The sequence below is a fragment of the Xiphophorus maculatus genome, chromosome 6, assembly GCF_002775205.1.
Source record: "Xiphophorus maculatus strain JP 163 A chromosome 6, X_maculatus-5.0-male, whole genome shotgun sequence".
Classification (NCBI taxonomy): domain Eukaryota; kingdom Metazoa; phylum Chordata; class Actinopteri; order Cyprinodontiformes; family Poeciliidae; genus Xiphophorus; species Xiphophorus maculatus.
In genome coordinates this window covers 21,989,312-22,012,953 of record NC_036448.1, presented here as the reverse complement: position 1 = coordinate 22,012,953, position 23,642 = coordinate 21,989,312, and the positions used below count along the sequence as shown (strand labels likewise).

The window sequence follows — 23,642 nt, the reverse complement described above, 5'->3', positions numbered from 1 at the left end:
TCCTATGGTAGCATTTAGCTCACATTTTCCACTCAGCAAGATGCTACCTGTGCAGGCCACAAATATGCAAACTCCCTCACAAAACCAAATGAATAATTCTGCATGGTCTAGATTTCCATTCTAACCATTGTGCTCTAAATATTTAAATAATATTACAAAATATTCTGAAAGTAGACTTCTGTCTTCTAGTCACATATTTAAAACAACTCAGTCTGTGCTGAGGGTTAGAATAACATAATGAATAACACACTGTGCAAGAAGCCTTTTATGATACATGCAACCAAATCCATCATTATTGTTCTGGCCAATATAATGCACACAGTGGTATTCAAAACCTAATTTAAAAAAATCTAAAATCTATAGCCTTTAAATGTGTCACTGAAATGTTTGGACTCTGAGCAAAAAATTCTAATTTCTTCTTGTCTCAAGTGGTAGCTGTAAATAAAATGATTATGCTTTCAACTGTAACCAAAGTCAACAAGTATCTAGTAAATGCTGGCACAAAAGTCAAACACACATTTATTTTTAGATCAGGATCTGAAATCCCAAAGTGCATTGTCTTAAATCTTTTCAAGTGTTATAGATTCACAATACATGAATGTGAATATGTTAGCTGAGTTATATCCTTAAATTACTTTTATATGTATCCTTTCTGGTTATAACCAAAAACAACAATTATAAATACAATGGTGGGAAAAAAATACATTTCCATCAGCATATACTGTGAATAGATTGCTAACAGATTGTCTTTGCAACCCCATTGTCACAAATATGTGCACTGTTTTCTTCAAAAGCAAGAAACGCTTCACACATGTAGGCTATTAAGAAGCTGAATCTTGTTAGTTTAATTTTGATCATTTGTCATCAGTCCAGATTATCTAAACATCCATTATCTATCCATGACACGTCAACCAGGGGCTGGTACCTATCTCCACCCGTCACTGGAATACTCCAAAGACAAGCCTAATTCAATATCTTTTAAAATTAAATTAAAAAACCTCTAAGTCTTCAGACTAAAAAGGCATCACTCAGCTGTGCCCCAGATGCATTTTTCATTGTTAAAACAGAACACGCAGATAGATACACCAAGAGTCTAAAATTCAAATTTACCTCGAAGACTTCATCATCCAAGATTCTGGTACCAAAGACTGTAATGCCTTCAGTGTCGATCACAGCTTGGTCACTTCTTTTAAGTGGTTTGGTCAACTTCTTCTTACAGTCCACAAAGATGGTAATGCTCTTCTTCTCAACGCTGATAGCGACTCTGTGCCATCTGTCAGATAAAATGAAAGGTCAGAAATTATGAACTAAGAGAATAGTACTTGCATAGTACTTTATCTAGTTCAGAGGACTTCAACTCTACATTCAGTCACATTCACACACTGATCAGGGACTATTCCATTTGTTTGCTTTCCTACTTTTTGAAATACAAGAGCCAGTCAGTAGATGGAAAACAGCTGTCTCAGTGAGTGAAACAAAATCTGCCTGGTAGTTTGTCTAAAGCTCCAGATCAATCATAAGGTCATCAATAAAATTTTGAGTGCAGACATGAAAAGAATGTTTTCCTGTTCTACACATTAGGGACAAGCTTTTGGTTTGCCAATTGTTAAGTGGTTATGCCCAGCTTGTTTTATTTATATTAATATGAGCTGTCATAATGCGACTTTGGATTTTTAAAGGTAGGATTTGTTAGATACACTTGGCAGAACGTAGAGATCTGATCAACAGTTAACCCACTTCCATAGAACCTCTCTCCACCTGCCAAACACCTTCAAAGACAAATTTATATTTGCATTCAGTCCAAATAAGCAAGTGAAAAAGGCACAAGTTCTGAAATGATTTCTACAAAGTTTAAAGGCACTTTAGTGCAGTCTGTTGTTGTACAGTTCTACAGCTTCTAAAACAGGAACTGACAAATGTTAACACATCCAACAGTGGTTGACCAACCACTGTCAGAACAGCAGTGAACAGAATGAGGCAAATTTTATACAACCAGTTGTCATTTTTTGTATTACTTTTGGTCTGCAACTGATGGAGACAGAGTCTAACGCCAAAGTAAACTGGCAAGTGTATTTCTTATTCTGTACCCCAGGTGATCTGCTGCGAGCTGTAGACACAGTCCAATTAAAACAAGGATCTGAGTCACAAAGAGGAAAACGTTAATGACACTGAAAAGTGGTCTGATTTGCAAGGCAATTATAAGACAGGAAGTTTGCAATTATCTGTGTCATTAAATGTCCATATAGGTTGGAACAAAAGAGAGCTAACAAACTAATTCTAAAACAGTCCCTTAGACATTAAACAGTAAGGGCTAGTCTTTTAGTAGAATTGGACATAAAGTTGTCGTTTGTTTTTACAAACACAACAACAGAAAAAGATTGTACGTACCCCATTCAAAATGGTGTGTCAGAAAGTATAACCCCATAAGCAACTACATCAAAGTTCTTTATGTAAAGGACCATGCAAAACTATACTTGCCAAACCTTTAACCCTCTATGGCATGGCGTTGCCCTCAGGCAACAAACCACATAGCTGTACCTCACATTGCTCCTTTATTTTATTTTTTGGGGGGCATGATTTTTGACATATTTTTGTCCAAAAAAAAGTTTTTTTATGAATATAGTTTTTGTTTGATTTGTATTTCATTTCTCATAATCAGTGTAGACAATCTTGGTGTTCTAGACCAATGTTACCCTGAGGCAACAAACCCAAATCTGGTTCCAGGAGGTGTCAGAGTCCGATTTTATGATTGACATGTAATTAGGGACCACCAAGCTCCCAAAGAATGCAGGAAAATATTTCTTCCCCACAAAAATCAAAAGTCATGCCATAGAGGGTTAAAAAAAGAAACAAAAAATGAGAAATGGACATGCATTGATACTACAACCCCCAACTAAGTTACTATTAACTTAGTAACATAATTAGTAACTTATATTACTAAGTTAATAATTAGTAATATAACATAAGATAATTACCAACTAATATTAATGTCATGACTACTATTAGATCTACCTACATTTTGCTGAAGTTACTGAAAGATCCTACACATTTATTCAGCTTTGGTGAAAATGTGCATGACTTATGCTCAAGTGACTTAGACTAGACTTAGACTTAGACTTAGACTGACTTTATTGTCATTTTGCATGCACAGGGTGTATACAGAACGAAATTTCGTTGCATACGGCTCAGGACAATGTTTTGAGCTTTCAATGTTGTGAGGTTACTCCAGAATAAAATAAAATACAGTATAAAATATGAATATAAATATAAATATAAAATATAAAGTGCAGGACTGACAGTAAAAAGGAAGTTACTTAGCTCTGTACATGTGCAAGGTATAAAGTGGAGACCAGTTTTTAAGTGCAGTCCAGTTAAGAGTTCAGCAGTCTGATAGCAAGTGGGAAAAAGCTGTTTCGGAACCTGGTGGACCTGCACCGGATGCTGCGGAACCTCTTTCCAGAGGGCAGCAGGGAGAACAGTCCATGGTGGGGGTGTGAGGGGTCACTGACGATGTTTCGGCCTCGGGACACGCAGTGCTGGGATGAAATGTCCTGAATGGAGGGAAGGGGGGCCCCGATGATCCTTTCTGCTGTCCGCACCACTCTCCTCACGTTCTTCCAGTCGGAGGCGCTGCAGCTTCCACACCACACAGAGAGGCAGCTGGTCAGAATGCTCTCTATGGTGCTTCTGTAGAACGTCTTGAGGATGGGCGGGCGCAGGTGTGCTCTTCTCATCCTCCGCAGGAAATACAAGCGCTTCTGTGCCCTCTTGGCCAGAGACGTGGTGTTCACAGTCCAGGTGAGGTCGTTAGTGATGTGCACCCCCAGGAATTTGGTGCTGCTGACCACCTCCACAGCCGAGCTGTTGATGAGCATTGGAGCGTGGCTGGGCCGGTTCTTCCTGAAGTCTACGATCATCTCCTTCATCTTGTCAACGTTCAGGATCAGGCTGTTGTCTCTGCACCAGTCCACCAGCTGCTCCACCTCCTCTCTGTAGTCCAGGTCGTTGTCGTCTCTGATGAGGCCCACCACCGTTGTGTCGTCCGCGAACTTCACGATGTGGTTGGTGGCGAACCTGGGGACGCAGTCGTGTGTCATCAGAGTGAACAGCAGAGGGCTCAGGACGCAGCCCTGAGGGGAGCCTGTGCTGAGGGTGATGACATCGGAGGTGTGTTGTCCGATCCGGACTGACTGAGGTCTGTCGGTGAGGAAGTCTAGCAGCCAGTTGCGCAGGGGGGTGCTGAAGCCCAGGTGTCCCAGTTTTCCTGCCAGATGCTGTGGGATGATTGTGTTGAACGCTGAGCTGAAGTCCAGGAACAACATCCACACATGAGTGTTCTTCTCCTCCAGGTGAGCCAGGCTCAGGTGTAGGGTGGAGGAGATAGCATCCTCAGTGGAGCGGTTTCGGCGGTAGGCAAACTGGAACGGGTCGAATGTGGAGGGGAGTCTGGAGACGATGTGTTCTTTTACCAGCCTTTCAAAGCACTTCATCATGATGGGAGTCAGTGCCACAGGCCGGTAATCGTTGAAAGAGGTGACTTGAGGTTTCTTTGGCACCGGAATGATGGAGGCAGTTTTGAGACAGGCTGGCACTGTGGCTTGGTCCAGTGAGGTGTTGAACTTGAACTAATACATAAATTTAAGTTACATTCTGTAGTAATTGTCCATGTTTAAATTTCAGGTGGTTGCAGGGATTGGTTTGTCTGCACAGTGGCACAGTTAGTAGCACTGAGGCTTTGCAGCAATGTCCTGAGTTTAAATCCAGGTTTGAGGTATTTCTACAGATTTTGTATTTTCTCCCAATGGTTGCATAGGTTCTCTCCAAGTATTCCAACTCCCTCCGATAATCCAAAGACATGCATTTTAAGTTGTCCTCAGGTGTGTAGCTGTGCATGGTTGTTTGTCCTGTATGTCTCTGTGATGGACTGGCGATCTTTTCAGAGTGAATACATTCAACGACCCTTGGAGATAAGCAGCAGCTCCCACACAACCCCACAAGGACAAGGAGATATAGACTGCAGATGGACGAACGGATGGATGGATTATATGTGTTGCCAAATGGTGCAGACAACACAGAGTAGCAAATCTTGCATTTTTGTTTATTTCTTCAGATTAAAGTGTTGGCACACAAAACAGCTGACTTTCCTTTTGCTGTTGCTAAATGCTGCTGTCTCTGCAGGTGCTGGTGATATGACTCCTTTGCAGTTTTGCTTCTTTTATATTGATGTATTTCCAGATATGAAATGGTGGTGCTGATACCAAAGGAAGCTATGTACTGATCATGGGGCAATTCAATCTTGTTTTCCTCTACTTTATCTGCCACCTTTACCTTCTTTAACTTCTAGAAAAAAATAGTTTAATGCACAAGGCTTCAGACTTTGAAAAAGGTATACGCAAACATCAGGTAGAACAGATCTAGCAAAAAACAAAAACAGATTTACTGAATAAATTGTTCCTAATGGAACCTCAGTGCTGGTTCTGTTAGACCTCAGCACAGCATTTGAAATTGTTGACCATAACATCTTATTAAAGCGACTGGAGAGCTGGAAGAGTACTTGACTGTAGAGAACAGGGGCTTCTTTGTGTCAATAGGTATCTTGTCATCAGAGAATGCAGAAGTTGCATGTTGTGAACCCCAAAGTTCAAACCTGGGGCCCCTTGCTCTCATAAACTCAGATTATAACAAAAAATATGATTAGTAACCATAACTATTCAGGTGACACACAACTCTACATTACAAAGTCACCAGGTGACTTCGAACATCTGTTCCAACCTGAACAGATGTTTAGAACAAATCAATGCGTGGATGTGCCAAACCTTTCTCCAGCTGAACACAAACAAAAGTGAAGTTATTATCTTTGGACATAATGAGGAATGACCAAGAATCACCACACAGCCATTACTAGCTATTGCAGAGTAGTTTCCAGGTATTACAGCTAGAATCTACAGAGCAGGCCCAAAATCTGGGTGCAGTTATGGACTCAGATGGGAGTTTTCAGAGATATAAATATAAAGACGATCACAAAGTTGGCCTTGTGTCACCTAAGAACATTTCCAGGATTAAAGAACTAATGTTCCAACAAGATCTTGAGAAACTCATCCATGCATTTGGTCCAATTGAATACTGCAACAATGACTTCACAGGTCTGCCTAAAAAGACACAGCTGAAGTTGCTTGTGTTCTCATTATAACTAGTGAACCAGAGCAGTTCTTAAATCCTTACTCTGGCCCCCCCTGGAGAATTTAGTTTTTATGCATTGCTAATCTGGAACAGACATCAAGAAATCTACAAAACAACCAAAACACTGAGTTCTTTTAAATCAAGGCTAAAACCCATACGTTTAGAGTTGACTTTCATTAACTGATGTCATGCAAAGCACTTTCATCTTGTTACTGAAGTGTAATTTATAAATAAACTGACTTAACTTAATGTAATCATTTGGAGCCAAAAATTGCCAAAATACTCAAAATTGAATAACAAACTTATTTATTTAGTTAGAAAAAGTAGTTACTGTCAACCCTTTGCCTTTTTCTCTGACTAAAGGCGCCCCAGCTAAAATTTAAATGAAAGGTCACATCTTGGTATGTCTGTGGTTATTCACTTGTGATTTTAAAAGGAAATTGATGAAGATAAGCAAGGCAAGTCTATGTGCATAGCACATTTCAGCAACAAGGCCATTCAAAGTGCTTCACAAAATAAAGACTAAAAAAAGAGGAAAGGATTACATTGCAGTGGCATACTAAAGTTGTAATTCAGACTAAAATTTGTGGAATTTTAGTTAATATTATTCAAAACCATCTTTAAGCTAATAAGTTTTTAGCCTTGATTTAAATCCACCTTCATGATGGGTTTTATTTAGAGACAGAGGTATCACCATGAAGGGGTTTCAATACAAATTCCCCTAACGCTCTTTTTATTTTTATTTGTAAAATGGTTTAAAAACAATGCAACATTCTAAGTCAGTCACTTAAAATTGTTTAGATGTAATGTCACAAAATGTGAAAACAGGAGCATGAATATTTTTCCAAAGCATTGCATTTACATATATTTTGTGATATACTTTTTTAACAGAACAAAAGCCACACATTGAAACATTTATATGCCTCTCTGGTCCCATTTATATAAATGATTAATGGCAACTTTTAATAGAGGTTTGAATATGCTTCACAAGGGAGCTATGCAGTTCATAAGGATCCTCACCATTGCACCATATCACTACGCCATGGCTGTAAATTATCAAGACAAAACAAAGGCTGTCATTATATTGTTAGCTACAATTTATCTGCCATTACAGCCTGACTTGTTCCATGTGCTATTAATGACTAAACAAACACATGGTAATAATTAATCTGCAGAATAGTAAGTCACTTTAGAAGGCCAGAGGAGCTTGAGAAAATACTTTGGGAAGACTGGTTTTGTTTGAAATAAAACATGACCTATCAATCATATTAAAAATGTTTGAAATGATTTTTAATTCGTGCTGCTCTCATTTTGAGACAACCCCACAGGCTTCACCACAAAGGTTCCAACACTCAAAACCCAATTTAAATCTGGCTAAACCACAGGACAGGGAAGATTTTGGAAGCACTAAAGTCAACCACCCAGGTTTTATCTCCAGTGGGGTTTTTTTTTCAGAAAAGGCAATCACTTACTTGCCATCAGCAAGGTTGATGGAGCGGAACAAAGGGTATTCCTCTGGGGTGGGCTTGCCATGTTGGTCCTCATATAGGAAGACGGGGGCTCGGCCCACCTCCACTCCCAGCTGCTGGAGGCCTTGTTTGTTGTATATAGATAGAAGGAAAGACTGGAGTCTAGCCTTGGGCTTGATAGTGAACAGAATGGAGAAATCTTCAGGGAAAACTCCTCCTGAAAGTGACAAAAGAAAAAGGAATGGAGACTGACATGTCAGTAAGCACTTGCACATGTGTAATCTAAAAAAAAGAGTAAATAAAGCTTTATAGGACTGTTCTGCAACACATTGATTTAATAACAAGAACAACTTAAATTTTTCCATTTAATTGAATTATTCATGCGAAACTGATAATAGATTCCTTTGTTCCAAATTTTTTGATCCTGTTGATTCATTGAGTTTAATGTTTCATGAAAAACATTTTTTGTTTTTTGAAGTTGGATGCTGCATACTTGGCTTTTTGAAAACATTCAACAAATGGGATAAAACAGGAGACAGAAAGATGCTCGTAGACTTTGGCACAGCAAGTAAAAAACAGATGGAGACACTTTAGCGCTGCAGCTGCAGCCATCTGTGTTTTTAAAATGAAAAGGTTAAGAGCAAGTGGTGGATGCAACAGAGAAACATAAACTATGTCTTCTGTTCATCCTACAGCAACACTACGTTTGCTGTGTGTACCATATATCTAATAACTCTCAGAAAATAAAATATTAAGAATACTTTTTACCATGCAAAAAAAATCTGTAAAGAAGATACCATGGCTATTGTTTTTACAAACTATCTGTAAAAAAAAAAGCTACTGTAACACATTCAGACTCTAATTATTATCCGTTGTAAACTTGTCACAACAAGTATGGAAATATGTGTTTGGTCAATTCTTTTTCTTGTTGTAAAAATGTTTCTGGACAATAAATCTTCTAAAATTGGAAAGCGTGTTAAATAAAACCTTTAAATGGTGCCACATTTGTAAGAAAAATGCTTTTGTGGCTCTAGCAGCAGAGTGTGTATGAAAAAACTCAAAAACAAAGAGGCAGTGTGATGGTAGGCAAGACATCTGGCTTACTGGAAAAAATCAAGGTCTGTTGTCATTTGATATTATCTGAGTGTATATAGATATTCAGAAGAGACTACAAGGGAATCCCACACTGAAAAAAAGAGAACAGATGATTTAAATATATTGCATTAATTGGTCACAAGTACTCAAATTCAGTTGATCCATGTTAATTTATTATGCTTAATAAGTTGGCAAGTTAAACAAATGTAAATAAAGTAAGTTTGACAAACTTAATTCACTTACTTGTGACCAAATGACAATTTTTAGTCCATGGCTCCAATCTAAGAGCCCTATCTCTAGCCTCCATAAGATGAAGCTCTCACCACAAAGAGTTGTTTAACAGACTACCTCCAGAAATTTTTAGTGGAAAGGGATTAGCTGTGTCTAGTCCTAAACTCAACCCTATTGAATACTTTTGGGATTACTATGGATGTGCCGTTCTGGACACAGACAAACAGAATCACACTTGTCTTCCTTTGAAAGCTGGTGGAAGAATGGGATGGCATCCCACAGCAATGTGTGATCAAGCCGGTGATCAGGACGAGGAGGAGGTGCCAGGTTCTTGTGGCTGGGTATGAGATTTTTTCCAAAAAGGATTGCTACAACAAATTGAAACTAAGCAAACAAAATTGATTACTTTTTTTTTTGCTAAGTATGTACACTTTCTACTCTCAAAAGCAAAGTTTTCTTACTTTCTCTATTTTGCAAAAGACCTACAGTGTAGACCATCTTAATATTTCCTTAGTTACTCTAATTTTGGTATACATAATTGCTTTTTAAACCAGATCACTAATGAATTAGGGCAATGACACTTCCTGTCATAGTATTTGCCAAGAGCTTAAGGAGGCAAATGCTACATTTCACCATTTCCAATTCAGTTCTTAAATATGGTTTGTCTTAATATCTCAAGGTGATATTCAAATATTAATATGTTCCAAATGCTGTGTGTAATTCCAGTTTTTCCAGTAATGCTGGTGCTGATCAGAGCTCAGGACTTCAAATCTATTTAAAAAAGCTGCCTGCTGTTTAAAAACAATAAAACAAGCAAAATAATGTTAACAAACGTAATTAGTGCAGGTAAAATTTCTCCCTGCCAGGAACGTAAAATAAATTGGCATGGCAGTTTAGGACTCTTTTCACTATTAGTACCAGTAACTAGAAAATAACAGGCTGTAAATGCATCTATATAATTCTAATTATATACAGCATGATTCATAATATCCATGCATAAAAACATGGTTTCATTTCAGTTTCTCAATTCAGGAAAATCTATTAACAACAAAGGAAATTGGCAGAAAGTAGATTTACATCAGTTAGTGGGTTTAACGTTTAATACTTTTTATCCAGAAAAGCAAATATTTGTTGCTATGGGTGAGCTTCTTTTTATTAAAGTAAATGTAGACTTTTTTTTCTTAAAATCAACCAGGAAAAAAGTCGTAAACCATAAAAGATGATGCCAATATATCATAATCCCACCAGAAGTTGTGATGTCAACCACATACTTGAGTTTGCTGGCAATCAAATTTTACTGAAGGAGACTTTCTTTGGACATGACCAGATCACAGTAAATTCAGCTGATTGTTTTTCTGTAGCATACTGCATTGTTTTAATTACAAAGGCAACCATTTGCTACATTCCATTAGTCTCCTTTTATTAATACCAGAAACTTTGTATTATTGTCCGTAGAAGTTATCTGTTGTTTGCTGTTTCTGGGCTTGTTTCTTTTCTGAAATGTTTTATGGACAGGTCTGTTGCTGCCATTAACTTTTTACACTTTGTTTGCTGTATCTTTTCCATAGAACATATTCCTATCTCTGTGCTTATGTGCTTGGCAGTGCCTTCTTCATTCATGGGATTATTGTTAGAGCTACTGCTGCTAGTAGCCTTGGATATTCTAATTTTTGATTCAGAAGTAATCATTCATATGTTTCTCTCCAAGACATAACCACTGAACTCCAAACTTTGTAACTATTTTTTACCCATAGTAAAGTAGCTCAGAGTACTCTTGACTATGAGCTCCTTTATTTAATAAAGCTATTGCTATTGAATCTGATCACTTCATTTGTTGTTGCATAGTAAGTACACCTGGCTCTGATAATTCTGTTTCTGTGCAATTACCTTTTGATACTGTCTTGCTTTTGCCTTTCATTGAAAGCTCTCTTTGGTTGTATGTGTTTCTTTTCTGGCAAAGCCTTTGACTGAACAGTTAGCTATTAACCATGTGTACGCCCTTTATTTTCTTTTTCGTAGAAAATACTGCTTCACCAGCATTTTCCATCCATCTATTTCCTGTCCTGTCAACCCCAGCCAGTCACAGAAGGTGGTCATTTACACTCAGTCTGACTTTTTCCAGGCTGCAAGTGAATAAATGCAACCAACTGAACTTCTTAGATAGATCACTTTTTAACAAATAGCATTTATCAACTAAATTTGATTGCATTTTTCTATAAATTAGATTAAGCCATATGTAAGTGTCAGGAGATCAGCTACAGGTGACTTTAGATCAAATTACTTCCTGCATTGTTCTAGTGTGTAACATACTTATTTCCCAAACATGAGCACAAGAACATTTTCAAAAATGTTCAGCATTATATAAACCTCTTCACTAAGTGAAACACTTTCTGATGTTTTGAAGTATTTCTGAAAGTTTCTGGTAGTTCTGTGAAACTGCTAGCCATCCAAAAGAGGAAAAAAGTATCTATACCAACCTGGGAAGAGCTGTTTGGTTGGAGCACTGATCTGAGCGTTTTTTGTCACTCTATATGCTACGTCGGGCTTGGCTCCTCTCCGAACTGTGCAGAAACCTGGTGTTTTCCTGACTCCTTCTGGAGAACTCTGGAAGTCTAGCGCTTTTAGTACATCGACAGGTTCAGCTGAGGAGACAAAATAGAAGATTTTTATTAAATATGACTGTTTTTTTTATAGCAAAATTAAATAAAATGTAATAAAAAAATGTGTTATACCATTATACAAATTGTGTTGCTAACCTGTATAGTAATTTTTAGAAGATGAAACTTGAAATAACATGAAATTTAAGCGCAACACAGACTTACACTGAAGTGTTGTCCTTAAACTTTAACATTATTCAAGAAATTATTGCAGAAATCAAATGAACAAAACATTTCCCAGCATCGCAATGTTTTTTTTGAGACCTCTACCTCTTTAACAAAGTTAGCTGTTGTTTCACTTTTTACTTCCTTAGTACTTGTCTCAAAATGATACACAGGGAACTAAATGGTTAACCTTACAATGGTACAGTTGTTTTTCTTAAATCTACAAACTTTAATGCTGCGTAAATTGCTACTATTAGAACCAACATTGCATATGATATGACTTCACAATTACATTTTAAAAGTTTAATTTACAATCAGCAAAAATGCAGGGTGAGTGTTTGTACAAATGAACAATAAACTCACTGCTAAAGACATAATATGAACATGATTTACTCCAATACACAGAGCAGCTTGACTTGAATAAAAGTCATGTAAAACTTGTAATAACAAAGTACCAGTAAAATTATGGTATATGTGATGATGAAAAATGGAATACTACATATGACGTTTACTATGTACTGCTAGAGCTTTGTAATAGGTAATCAGACATGGCAAGATGAAGTTAAATCAGCATTTGCACCAATTTTACCAATAGCCTTTTTAAGCACTGTTGAACAAATCTATGAGCAGAGGCATTTTTTATGAGCTGCATTGGTAAGCAGTGAAATGGTGGCAACCATTCAAAAGGCCTAATTGGCCCCCTGCCTGGACTCTGCTGTTATCCCCTTCAGCTAAAAGGTTCAGCATGTATGTGATGATGGGAGAGTCTGATGCTGATCAACAGGGCTTCAGAATAAGGAGAGCACAGAGGGGGTGGCTGTACAGCCTTCTAAACACTCTCTTACGCTCTCTTTATGCACTTTTCTATCAATGGACCAGGGACCTGGGTCAAACAACTTTGCAATTTGTTTAGAAAAACAAGTGAGTGGCTCTCACTTGTTTTATCCCCTACTATTTCTGTTGCTCATAAAAACTCATAGATAAAGCTTTTAATTTAAGAGATATGAAGGTTTAGGAGGAATTTGGGACAACATTTTTATCTATCCAATTGCTGAACAAGCCCTAAGGTTCAGGAAAAATAGAATTTAAGAAGAACTGACGTTTTTAGATTAAGATTAATATGGTTTTGGCCCTGCGACAGTCTGGCGACCTGTTCAGGGTGAACCCCACCTCTCGCCCAAAACATTAGCTGGATATAGGCACCAGCACCCCTCCTGACCCCTCTAAGGGACAAGGGTGTACATAGGGTGACCAAACGTCCGTATTTCCCAGGACATGTCCGTGTTTCACGTCCTGTCCCGGGCGTCCCGGGTTTTTTTTAGAAAGTGAGGAAATGTCCTGCTTTTTAAAATTTCCTTCATTGGACCATTAAATTTACAGGCACTAGGGCACTGCACACGGCGCTGCGTGTCACGTAATCCCTGAGTCAGTGCGGGCAGCCCTGTTCTTAATCAGAAGATAGATTTCGTGGCTGTCAGTTCGCCAACAACATGCCAAAGCGCAAATATATGGAGTTTCCCCGCTTTTAGAGCCCCCCCCCCCCCCCCCCCCCGCCCCCCGCTCCAGGTTGTCCTGGTTTTCCCAAAGTTCAATATGGTCACCCTAGTGTACAGAAAATGGATGGATCGATGGATTAATACGTTTTGATTCTTTCCCCACCCCTGCACCTTTATAATGCCTTACAGTAGTTGTGTAGAAATGACAACACACCTTCACATATGCTTAAGTGTGTTCCACGATGCTGGCAAAAATCAGCTTTTTGCAAATATCATTACGATTGCATCCTGATTTGAAAAAAACTTCCGATTTTCCATACACACGTTTAAATATGAGCCAGCTGCCGCCATCAGAATAAACCAAAGTTTTAAAAGGTTATGGTTTTAAAACCACTATGATTTTCCATCAAACCATTCCAGCAGTTTAAAGACCTTTTAATGAGATCCCATAGAAAGGGCCAGAATCATCAAAGTTTTCCCTGGCTGTATGGCACATTCCTTTTGCTGCATACTGCTGGTCAGATGACTTAAAGACAGCTGCATACATTTCTCTTGATTAGAAGACAGGCAAATTCAGCTGCTCAGGAAATATATCTGGTTATAGAAAACAGTCATAGAGTAGATAATGAAACACCATAACCTAATACTCTGACTAGTGTAATGTCATTTTGTGAGCATTTCTGTTAAGTAGAAGACTGCAAGTTAGTTTTTGGCCAATCTTTTTGTCTGTCTATTGTCAAACGAAATAAAAAACGAACATCAGATGTTAATTTTAAAACCACAACTAATTATCAAGAGGTTTTATTCAACATTTTTGCATTAGTCAAAATAAAACTTTCAACTGTACAATGTATAGGTTGTATTATTTTAGAAAAACAAGTAGTAAGTCTTGTCCTCTTTAAATAAAAGCAGTTAGATCACACTCTGAAAACATGTTTTACTCAAGCTTGTCAACTATCAGTCTAAAACCAGATCATGCCAACTCAGATTCTTACGTCTGGTCTTAAAATGGCTGTACAAAGAAATTATAGGAAGCATCGATATCTGACCGTCCACTAAACAGATCTCTATGATCCTAATTACTTTTTTTTTGCAACATCCCTTCCTTTCTTTCCTTTCCATTTCACTCATAAAGCACATATATCTTGCTCAATATATTTTACACATTTTCCATGAAAATGTAAAATCCCATGGAAATTTGTTTTATAGTTTTAGTTTTGATAACTGCTGTACAAGCAAGCAGATAATGTGTCAAATATGATGTCAACATTGTTGCAGAAAAGCAGTTGATGATTTAAAAAAAAAGTTTTTGCTGAAAGCATCCAATAAACATTTTCTGACCATTATTTCTTGTATCTGTTTTTAAACAAAGAAGAATACATTTCAATTTCTTTTTAGTGTTTGTCAAGTTTTAATAAGGTATTTACCTTGGGGGTAAAGCTTTTTAAGATGAATATCATTTAAATTTAAGACTAGCTTAAATTAAAAGGGTGGTATTGTGTGTTTTCCAGGCACATAATGCTATTTATACCACAATCCATTAACAATGCTATCTTCAGTTCATGTAAAAATTCTGTATATATCCAAAATAAATAAAAAAGAAATTTGACTTTGTAATTTTACCCCCTTAAATGGGGTCTCTGTCTCTTTAAAAAGCTCTTATTCTTTCCTACATTCTGCCTTCAGAACTTCATCACAACAGTGACTTTCCATTATGCCATTTACAGCATTGGACTGAGACGTCCAATGTTTGTATGATAACTTTCACAGACTTGCAGTTCTGCCAGTTGTTTTCTTATTGCTGCTGCCACTAGTCTGGAGGAGCTGATTAGGAAAGTCGCAGGGGAGGCCAGTGTTTCTCAATTCTGGTCCTCAGAAATGAGAAACACTGGATCAACATGCCTTTCATGTTTTAAGTGCTTCCCTTCTGCCACACACCTGTCTTAAATCTGTGAGTTATTAACATGCCTGTGCAGCACCTGATGGCTGCAGAAGAGGCCATGCAATCATTTGAATCAGGTGTTCTGGAACTAGAGACACATCTGAAATATGCAGCGCTTTGAAAGAGCAAGTGTTTAGGCACCACCCAATGGCTGCCACAGGAGATTGAAAAAAGTGTCTACATGTTGTTGAGCTGTAAAGACTAGCCCACAGAGACTCTTTATTTACTCAGCAGAGCTATTGTAAACAATACTGGGTTATTTTGCTGATGCTTAAATGGCAGATGACACGTTCTGGCTCTGGGGTAACTTTTTCTTTTATACATTAAGACCATGGCCATGTCCTGGAATTTTCAACGCTTTAGTTACACACACACAGTTAATTTTGAATTATTGGATGTGACCAAATTGTTCAGCCTTGTAATGCATAATTACATTCCTGTTCTCCCACTCTCACTTCCTTGCAGTCTTTTACTTTATGTGTCGGGCAGAAACTGTTTTTATTCTGAAACTCAAATTTCCTCTTTTCCGGGAAGCCCATCATCAGAGCCCTGATAGAGTGCATGTTTTAATGTGCTAGTACAAACAATAACAGTGGCTTCATCTATGATTAAAGCATGTCTGCCTGAGGCTTTATTTGTCAGAAAAATACACAATCAGAACCCACCAGCAGAAGATCATTTTCCTGTTGCTGTAGACAGAACTGTTTATATGTGGCTGGAAATGTGACTTTACAAACTCCACTATACTGTATACAAAGCCATGCAAAAAGGGATTCATACTCTCAACCTTTCAAAATAGTGCATCGATGTTAAATAAAAAGGCAGCAAATGATTATTTTTTCTTCTTATGAATAAAATCTGAAGAAGTTATTCATGCTGAGCCTTCCTGTTAAGTTTCAGAACAACCTTTCATTGCAATTACAGCTACACCTATTTTGGGTTATGTCTGTACCAGCTTTAATTTGCACATCAAAAGACGGAAGCTTTTGCTAATTTTGCAAAACATCTTAACCTCTGTCAAACTGAATGAACAGAGTCTGAATTTTTAAATATCGCCGCAGATTCTCGATTGAATTTAGGCATGGATTTTGATTGGACCAATATAATGTACACAATATATTTGGCATGTATGTGATGCCAAATATCACATACATGCATTCATCAAAGATTGTATAATTTGATGAAGCTAATGATTGAAGCTAATGATTGTAAGTTTTGGGTTGCTGTCCTGCTGAAGGTGAACATCTACTCCAGTCTCAAGACTGTCTTTCCATTGAAACTAAAAAATACAACTACTTAGCTCTTTAATCCAGAGTTATAGATTTTTTCATTTTGTTAAACAGCAACAGTACACTTAAATATGAGTAGGGCATTTCAATATAGCAGTATTGGTTAAAAACATAAGCTGACCAACAACCAGTATTAAAACTTGAAGTCCAAGTCAAATTCTTTCCACCAGCTATTTGTTTTCACTATTACAGAAAGCAAAACAATGAAAAATCATTACAGCTGTGTCTAGACATAACGGGGCTCATTTGGCTTTTAACTGGATCAAGAAGCAGGATGAGTCTTTGGTAAACCAGGATCTGACTGGTCAGACTAAAATTCCTGAAGCCCAACGTGACCTCTGCTGAAAGATTAGTGTCCATTTTCCCAAAAGTGGCCAAGATTAACTAGTAAGATACCATTTGTATGTGCAAATATGAATTTCACCATGCTATGAAAAAGAGTCAGCCCTCTCACAGATTTCATATGACTTTACATTTTGATTTGACCCACTCATCAATTCAAGAATTAATAGTAATTAAGCACATATTTTTTAAAATCAGAGTTCAGTTTCACTCTCCACACCAAGACCGAATTACTACCAAACATGTAGAATCAATAAATGACCTAAACGAAATATCTGACATGAAGTTACCCAAGAAATCTCAGAAAGTTACATAAGATGCTTTGATTGTAGTCAAAGACATTTGTCAGTGTGTAAAATCTGGAAGCAGAGTGCCAGTCTCAGTTTGTGACCTTAAGCTTGGGTGCATTTGAGTTATTCAGTAATCTATAGCACACCAACAAGTTAAACTCTGAATGTCTCATCAAAAAAAAAAGAATTAAAATAAAGGTTCGGGAGTGAAATACTCTGGACCAAAATCTGTATTGTGGTCTGGAACAGGACTTTTCGTGCTTGAAAAAGTGCTTAAAATAAAAAATTCTGCAAGGAAGAGTGGGTCAAAATCCCTGCAAAGTGATGTGAATGACTAACTACAAGTTATCGCAAGCATTTGATGGCAGGCCTTGCTGCCAAGGGTGGCACAACCACTTATTAAGTTGAGGAGGCAATTACTTTTTGACATGGAGTCAGGCTGGTTTAAATAGCTTTCTTTCTATTAATGAATAAAAATAGTTATTGGAAAAATTGCCTTTATTGATTTATGCATCTTTTTTCTGACATTAAAACATGTTTGATGATTTGAAACATTTAAACATAACAAAATAAAAAGAAAAGTGTTGTACAGTATATTATAGCTTGTGCACATTTTAAAAAGCTGTTTGAAATATCAAAACAAGTTAAAAAATTTTAAAATCACTCCAGTTAATGTAGCAAAGAAAGGCAGGAAGTGCTGATTGCACAGTTCCTATTTGCTTCTAGACACCAGGAGCAGTCCTGATAGGTGGAGCTATGAAGTCTACATGCTGAAGCCATTATGGTGCTGGCACCACTCCTTTTACCCCCTAACTAAAACATACATACTAACTGAAAAAAACCTCCATCCCTGTTGCTACTTCCACTATGAATAACCGCTTGAGATGTGATTCAACCCTCTATATGCTCAAAAGATTATATGAAGTAGTCCAGATCTGCCCTGTGAAAGCAAGGGGGGAGAACAGAGTCTATACTGGCTCAGAGAAACTGGTTTTCTCCTGTTTTTATTAGTAACACTGCTGAGAAATCTAGCACTCAAGCGATTTATCTTTCTTTCCCATCTCGGATAAATTCAGAATAAACTTCATTGGGTGAAGGTCAGAAAAGGTCTCCATAAGCAACACTGCCAAATAACAGTTTAATAGACTGTACAATTATTTAAACAGAGGCAGAATAAAAAGACAAACTGAAGGCATCAAATGGCAGGTTTGAAACCTCTCACAAAATGCCTCATAAAAAGGAAAATAGTCTGTGGCTTGCCTGAAAATAATCCCAAATTCAGAGCTACTGATTCCTGAAAAAAGACTGCTTGGACTGAAGGTCTCTTTGTGAGTTTTAGAATGCCTTTCTGCATTACTGCATACCTCAAGGGCTCATATATTCCAGATGTGCTGAATTGGCCAAGAACCCGACCCCCCTCCCCACCCCCCACCTCAAAACACACACACACACAGACTCTCCCAGACGCCCCTGACTCGTCAGCCCCCTCTCCTTCCACAGTCACTGCTCCACAGAAGCCCTGAAGAAATGGGGCAATATCCCAAAACCATTATGGACCCCAAAATAAGTAGGTATGGCTTTTTCACTTAGTTCACTCCAAGAAGGTGAACTAAATGTGCATTTCTCTCAACGTATCTTAAAAAAAAAAACTTTCATCCCTCCAGCCGAAAGAGAAATAAAACATATTCTAATGATAAGGACAGAAAGCCACATGAGAGACCAGACAGTTCTCTCATGGTGAACATACCAAAGCAGTCTCTCCACAGTCTGAGTAGTAATTTGTCAGTCTATGATTTTAATGATACTGCTGCCAAGAACCTATGATATAGCATCTGCCATGTTTACAAGTCACCCCTATGTAACATTTAGCATGTTTTGACATGACAAACCCCAGTTTGTACACTGTAAAACATCAAAACACAATTTCATCCTCCACAGGCAAAAAGTCCATATACCCTTCATCTATTTACTTATTAAAGTTTGAAGTTTAGGGTTAGTCTGTGATTCCATTTCAAACCTGGGCAATTAAAACTTCATGTCTCGGCTGCTCTGTGGTTTTACAGCAGCATCTCAGGATGTCTCGCCTGCCTTATTTTGTGTCACTACCATCCACAGGGAGTTGGCAGTATAGGCAGCAATTAAAGCATGCTAGAAAGCCTGTAAATGTTTGCCAGCACGTCATGCAATTATGGCCAGCTTAAACATCTGTCAATATGGGCAAATGTGCAAGCAAGGCACTACAGACTTTGTGCTCATAATCTTTTTAGCTCAGGTTTCTGGTTTCTGAGATGTGCTTTTGTGTCAGGGAAATAATCAATTACTTGGAAGAAAATGATGCTGATGGTTCTAAATTAAGTAGACCCCTACAAGGCTAAGCATATTATTTTTATTATAATTTGATGAATCATATTATCAAACAGCTATAACTTTAACAAAGATGGACCTCAGTGGGAAAAGTACTTGTATATTTTTAAAACAAGTAAAATGAGCTGCTAAAAACCATACATGCTTAATATCTCCTCTGAAAGCGCTAATAACTGCCCATTTTAACAGTTCAAAAACCAAACATACCTTTGTATGCATTAATATGCATAGTGGAAACAATCTTAGCATTATTGCATACGCTTATATCTACAGTCTTCTTTATCTCTGCTCTTGAGATAAAGAGCGCCAAAGAAAACAAATGTCGCTACTGGATTGAGTGCTTGGCATTGCCAGCCAATAGCATGTCATGTAGCATTACGCCAACGTAGGTTAGCTTCCCAAACTGCATTTTCTTTTGAATATGTTAGGTATGTGCTACAAATAAATCTGCAAACAGGCAGATTTTCTGTGAATATTTTCTATCACTTTCCATAGAAAAATCTCGAAATAAGAACAAGTAAATCTCAGAAAACCTTTATCAATAATAACAAAACTGTTATTACAAATCTGCCTTCAGAAAAATTTGATGCGGGTAAAAACACTAGCCCTTCCTTCTGAGATCTGCTACATCAAACAAAGGTGAATGCATATTGTTTGCACATTCTCTATACAAATAACAAAACCTGTGGAAAAAAACCCAACATCATTTTGTTTATGATTACTAGACTTAAGCACCTCATGTATTACTTATGATGCTGAAAATAGATAAAAATCAGGTGTTTTTTGACCAAGAAATGACAGTTCAGTTTTAAAATTCTGAAATTTCTGTCCATTATATCTTGTATTACACTTCAAAAAGGCTAACCCAACAAAGCTCAATAAATCATTTTTGAGATAAATATTATTGGCAAATATGGAAAGTGTACCTCTTTTAGCTTTACTGCAGAGGTGTACATCTAAGAAATACACAGATGGTAAGTGATACATTTGTTACTTTGTTAAACAGGTAGAAGACTTGCTTCTGATACAAGCTAAGATCTCTTCCTCTTTAAAGGGGAACTAATCCCCAAATCATCTTTATTTGCTGATAAATTGTCTCAATAAGTTATTTAGGGTTCTATCTGCATGTCTCTCTGTGAATTTTGTGCAAATTCGCTTAGTTTGACATTATTTTGCCTAAAACCATCTCAGTGTCAAATGATGCCTAAGCAGTTGAATTCCCTTACTTTTTAAAACGGTATGGCTTTTCGTCAAAAAAGTCCTGTGTTCAGACACACTTTTGCCGTGTGGGAAGTCAGGAGTTGAAATAGTGAGCGTGGCCACAGAAAGCATTGATTGATAGCGTTACTCAGCTCTATTAATGTATGATTTATTTGCAAAGTGGAAAAGGAGTGGAATGGGTCTCCTCTGCTCTGATTACTGGTGACGGTATGTTGCAGGACAGGAAGCTGGATAGACTCAAGGTAGCTCTCTCTGCTAGCTCGGTACACAGCGGCAGAGATGCTTTGACACTATAAAAGCCTCTAACAACACAGGAAAGCCTTGCTAGATTTGTCACTTGTTGGCTTTTTTGGTAAAAAGTCACAGGAGGTTATATTTAGCCACGTTTAAAGTGGCTAAATATAGCACCATTTATAGGTTAACAACAGTGCGTCTCTCATCCTAACCACAACCCCGCTCACCCCTCCAATCACCTCCTAACCTCATCCTCACACTTGACGTGACCCTCGGTCTCTCTTGGCTCCACCCACTTTGCTGGAATTTTCAAAAAATTGTCAGGGCGGGTTTATGTTTTCACAGGAGGTTAGTTACACTTTAGCAAAGATAACTGTCTCATAAACCAGCTGCACTTAGCAAAAATAGTGAAAAATATCTTTTACACACTTATAAGTTATCAAAAAAGTGTGGAAAAAAGATTTTTTTTTAGATATATTTGTTACATGACCTCAAAAGTCTAATGTACCAAATATGACGCAATATTGTAGAAATGGGAATATTTCTTTCTCTGCTTCTTTTCTCAAAAGCACTCAAAAATCACTTCCATTTTCTAACAATTGCTTATTAAAAATGTTTCAACTTTCTTGCTATCAGTGAAAAAATGTCATATTTAAGTGCATAAACATATTCTGGAAAAGGATACACAACAATATGTCTATTACTATGATTTCACAAAGGAAAGAATTTGTGTGACCCTCATATGTCTTCTTAAAAGCAAAGTAAATACTCCAAACTCTTTCTCCCCATATTTTTTTCCATCTACGCCCCTTCTTGGACTCAGTGGGAGTCTGAATAATGTGGAAAGATGGTGATCTTTCAGCCCAGAATATAAATTCCACTTGAAGAATTCTGTCTCGTGCCCAGGTATTATATAAATTTTAAAAATTCATCACAATACATGTACACTTAAAGTCAGATTGTGCAGTCCTACTGTCTCTATACAGGTACTATCAAAAAGCACAGTAATTTATTATAAAAACAGTATGTCAATTTTAATCATTTAGTAAGCTTAGGTCAATTTCGGTATATATTTTGTTATCTGTGGTCAGCCTAAGATAATACCAAATATCATGAGTAAACGTTATGTGTAAAAGCATGGCTATCTTCCAAGTGATGAGGAATAAAACAAACTGTTTTGTTTAGAAAGAATTGCTTTCAAGTCGCTCAAGCAAAATTTAAAATGTGGCCCAAATTTATCACAGAAATCAAAATCAGTGTTGCATTAATCACTGATGAACCAACAATGAACACACCAGAATGACTTGCATTATGTAATATTTCTTATTTATGGTTAATAAAATGTTAAATAGTCTTGAGCCTAGATGCATTTTAGAGTTTCTCATCAGGTATGAGCCATCTGGACATCTCTCAGATTTGTTCAGTTTTCCCAGAACAAGGATTAAACAAGAGGATGCTGCATTAAGATCTGGAATCAATTCCCTGGAAGTCTGAGATGTACAAAAACTACCTGTTCCTTTTAATGAATACATTTGATTATTCCAATAATAAATTTAAGGTTTACAAAGTTATTTGGTTCTTTATTTTTATGCAAAGCACTTTGAATAGTACAAATCTTGCAATAAAATAAACTTTTGCCTTGCCTTTTCTTGTCTCAAAGGACAAATCTAGTACATCTCTTATCAAACCGCATCTTTTTTCCCCCTTGATGGGCTTTACGAGGTAAAATTTCATTTAAAAATTAAAGATTATCACAAAAGCCCTGTAGTGCAGTATAACCCACATTCTCAGCAAGCTTGGGAACTTCAAAAGTCACATGATGCACCCTTTTTTGTTTCAATTAAACCTTTAAGTAATTATCTATATCAGAAATATTAAATCACTGAAAAATTATGTGTTTTCTATAATGATAGGCAAGTTAAGTTAGAGTCGCAGTGACAGATAAGCTATTTTATTTAAATTGCCAAAAGATGGGACCCAGCTCCTTTGTACCACGTAGCTTCATTGACCCTGCTGCTATATTCGGGCTTTGTGCCAGACCCTCTCCAGTTTTCCAGACCACGCAAACTCAGCAATAAACAGCCTCTTACCTGCTCTGACACTTTGTAGAATTAGGATTAACGTGCCCACCGCGGCTAGCGTTGAATCTAATAGACGCCTTTTCGTTTTCCACCTGATGGTCCATCTTTCCATCTCCATGGTGAGCGCCCGCAGCTGCTGCAGAAAAACGGGCGGCTTTATTTAAAAAGTTATATCCCCTCCAAAATCCTCAATGTGTTTTTTTTTTCTTTATCTTTTTTACTGAAGCGCCATGTGTGGAAATATATATGGAATTATCTCTGAGTCAAACTGGGCCCGTCAGATCCTCTTCCTTTAAGCCCAGATCTCTGACTGACGGTGAAAAGCTTTCATGGAAAGGAAAGAAAAAAGAAAAAAGAAAAGCGCAAGATACTTTTGCTCCCTGCGCGGTGCGTGAGGAGGCAGGGCAAACCCCGGAATACTAAACCCGCACCGACTGTGACATCCTGAAGGGGAGAATCACATCATCAAACCAGAAGTTGAAAAACTTAAGCCTTGGCCCGCCTCCCTGAACACGACTAGAGAAAAGTAACAGCATCAGTCAGCAGGAGTGTCGCTGCATCCCGGTGCATTGGCAGAGCCGACCCA

At 37.6% G+C, this 23,642-nt stretch overlaps 1 protein-coding gene across 1 annotated transcript in view; it reads right to left on the bottom strand.

Moving 5' to 3' along the window:
• LOC102222263 (collagen alpha-1(XI) chain-like) overlaps positions 1-23,475 on the bottom strand; it is a 99,786-nt gene extending 76,311 nt beyond the window's left edge. Inside the window, exons 1-4 of the mRNA XM_005801956.3 lie at positions 23,066-23,475; positions 11,453-11,617; positions 7,653-7,866; positions 1,111-1,273 (exon numbers count right to left, since the gene is read on the bottom strand). Coding sequence (XP_005802013.1) covers positions 1,111-1,273; positions 7,653-7,866; positions 11,453-11,617; positions 23,066-23,174 — 651 coding nt within the window. The 5' untranslated portion in view covers positions 23,175-23,475. The remainder of the gene's footprint in view (positions 1-1,110; positions 1,274-7,652; positions 7,867-11,452; positions 11,618-23,065) is intronic.
• Positions 23,476-23,642: the final 167 nt, after the last annotated feature.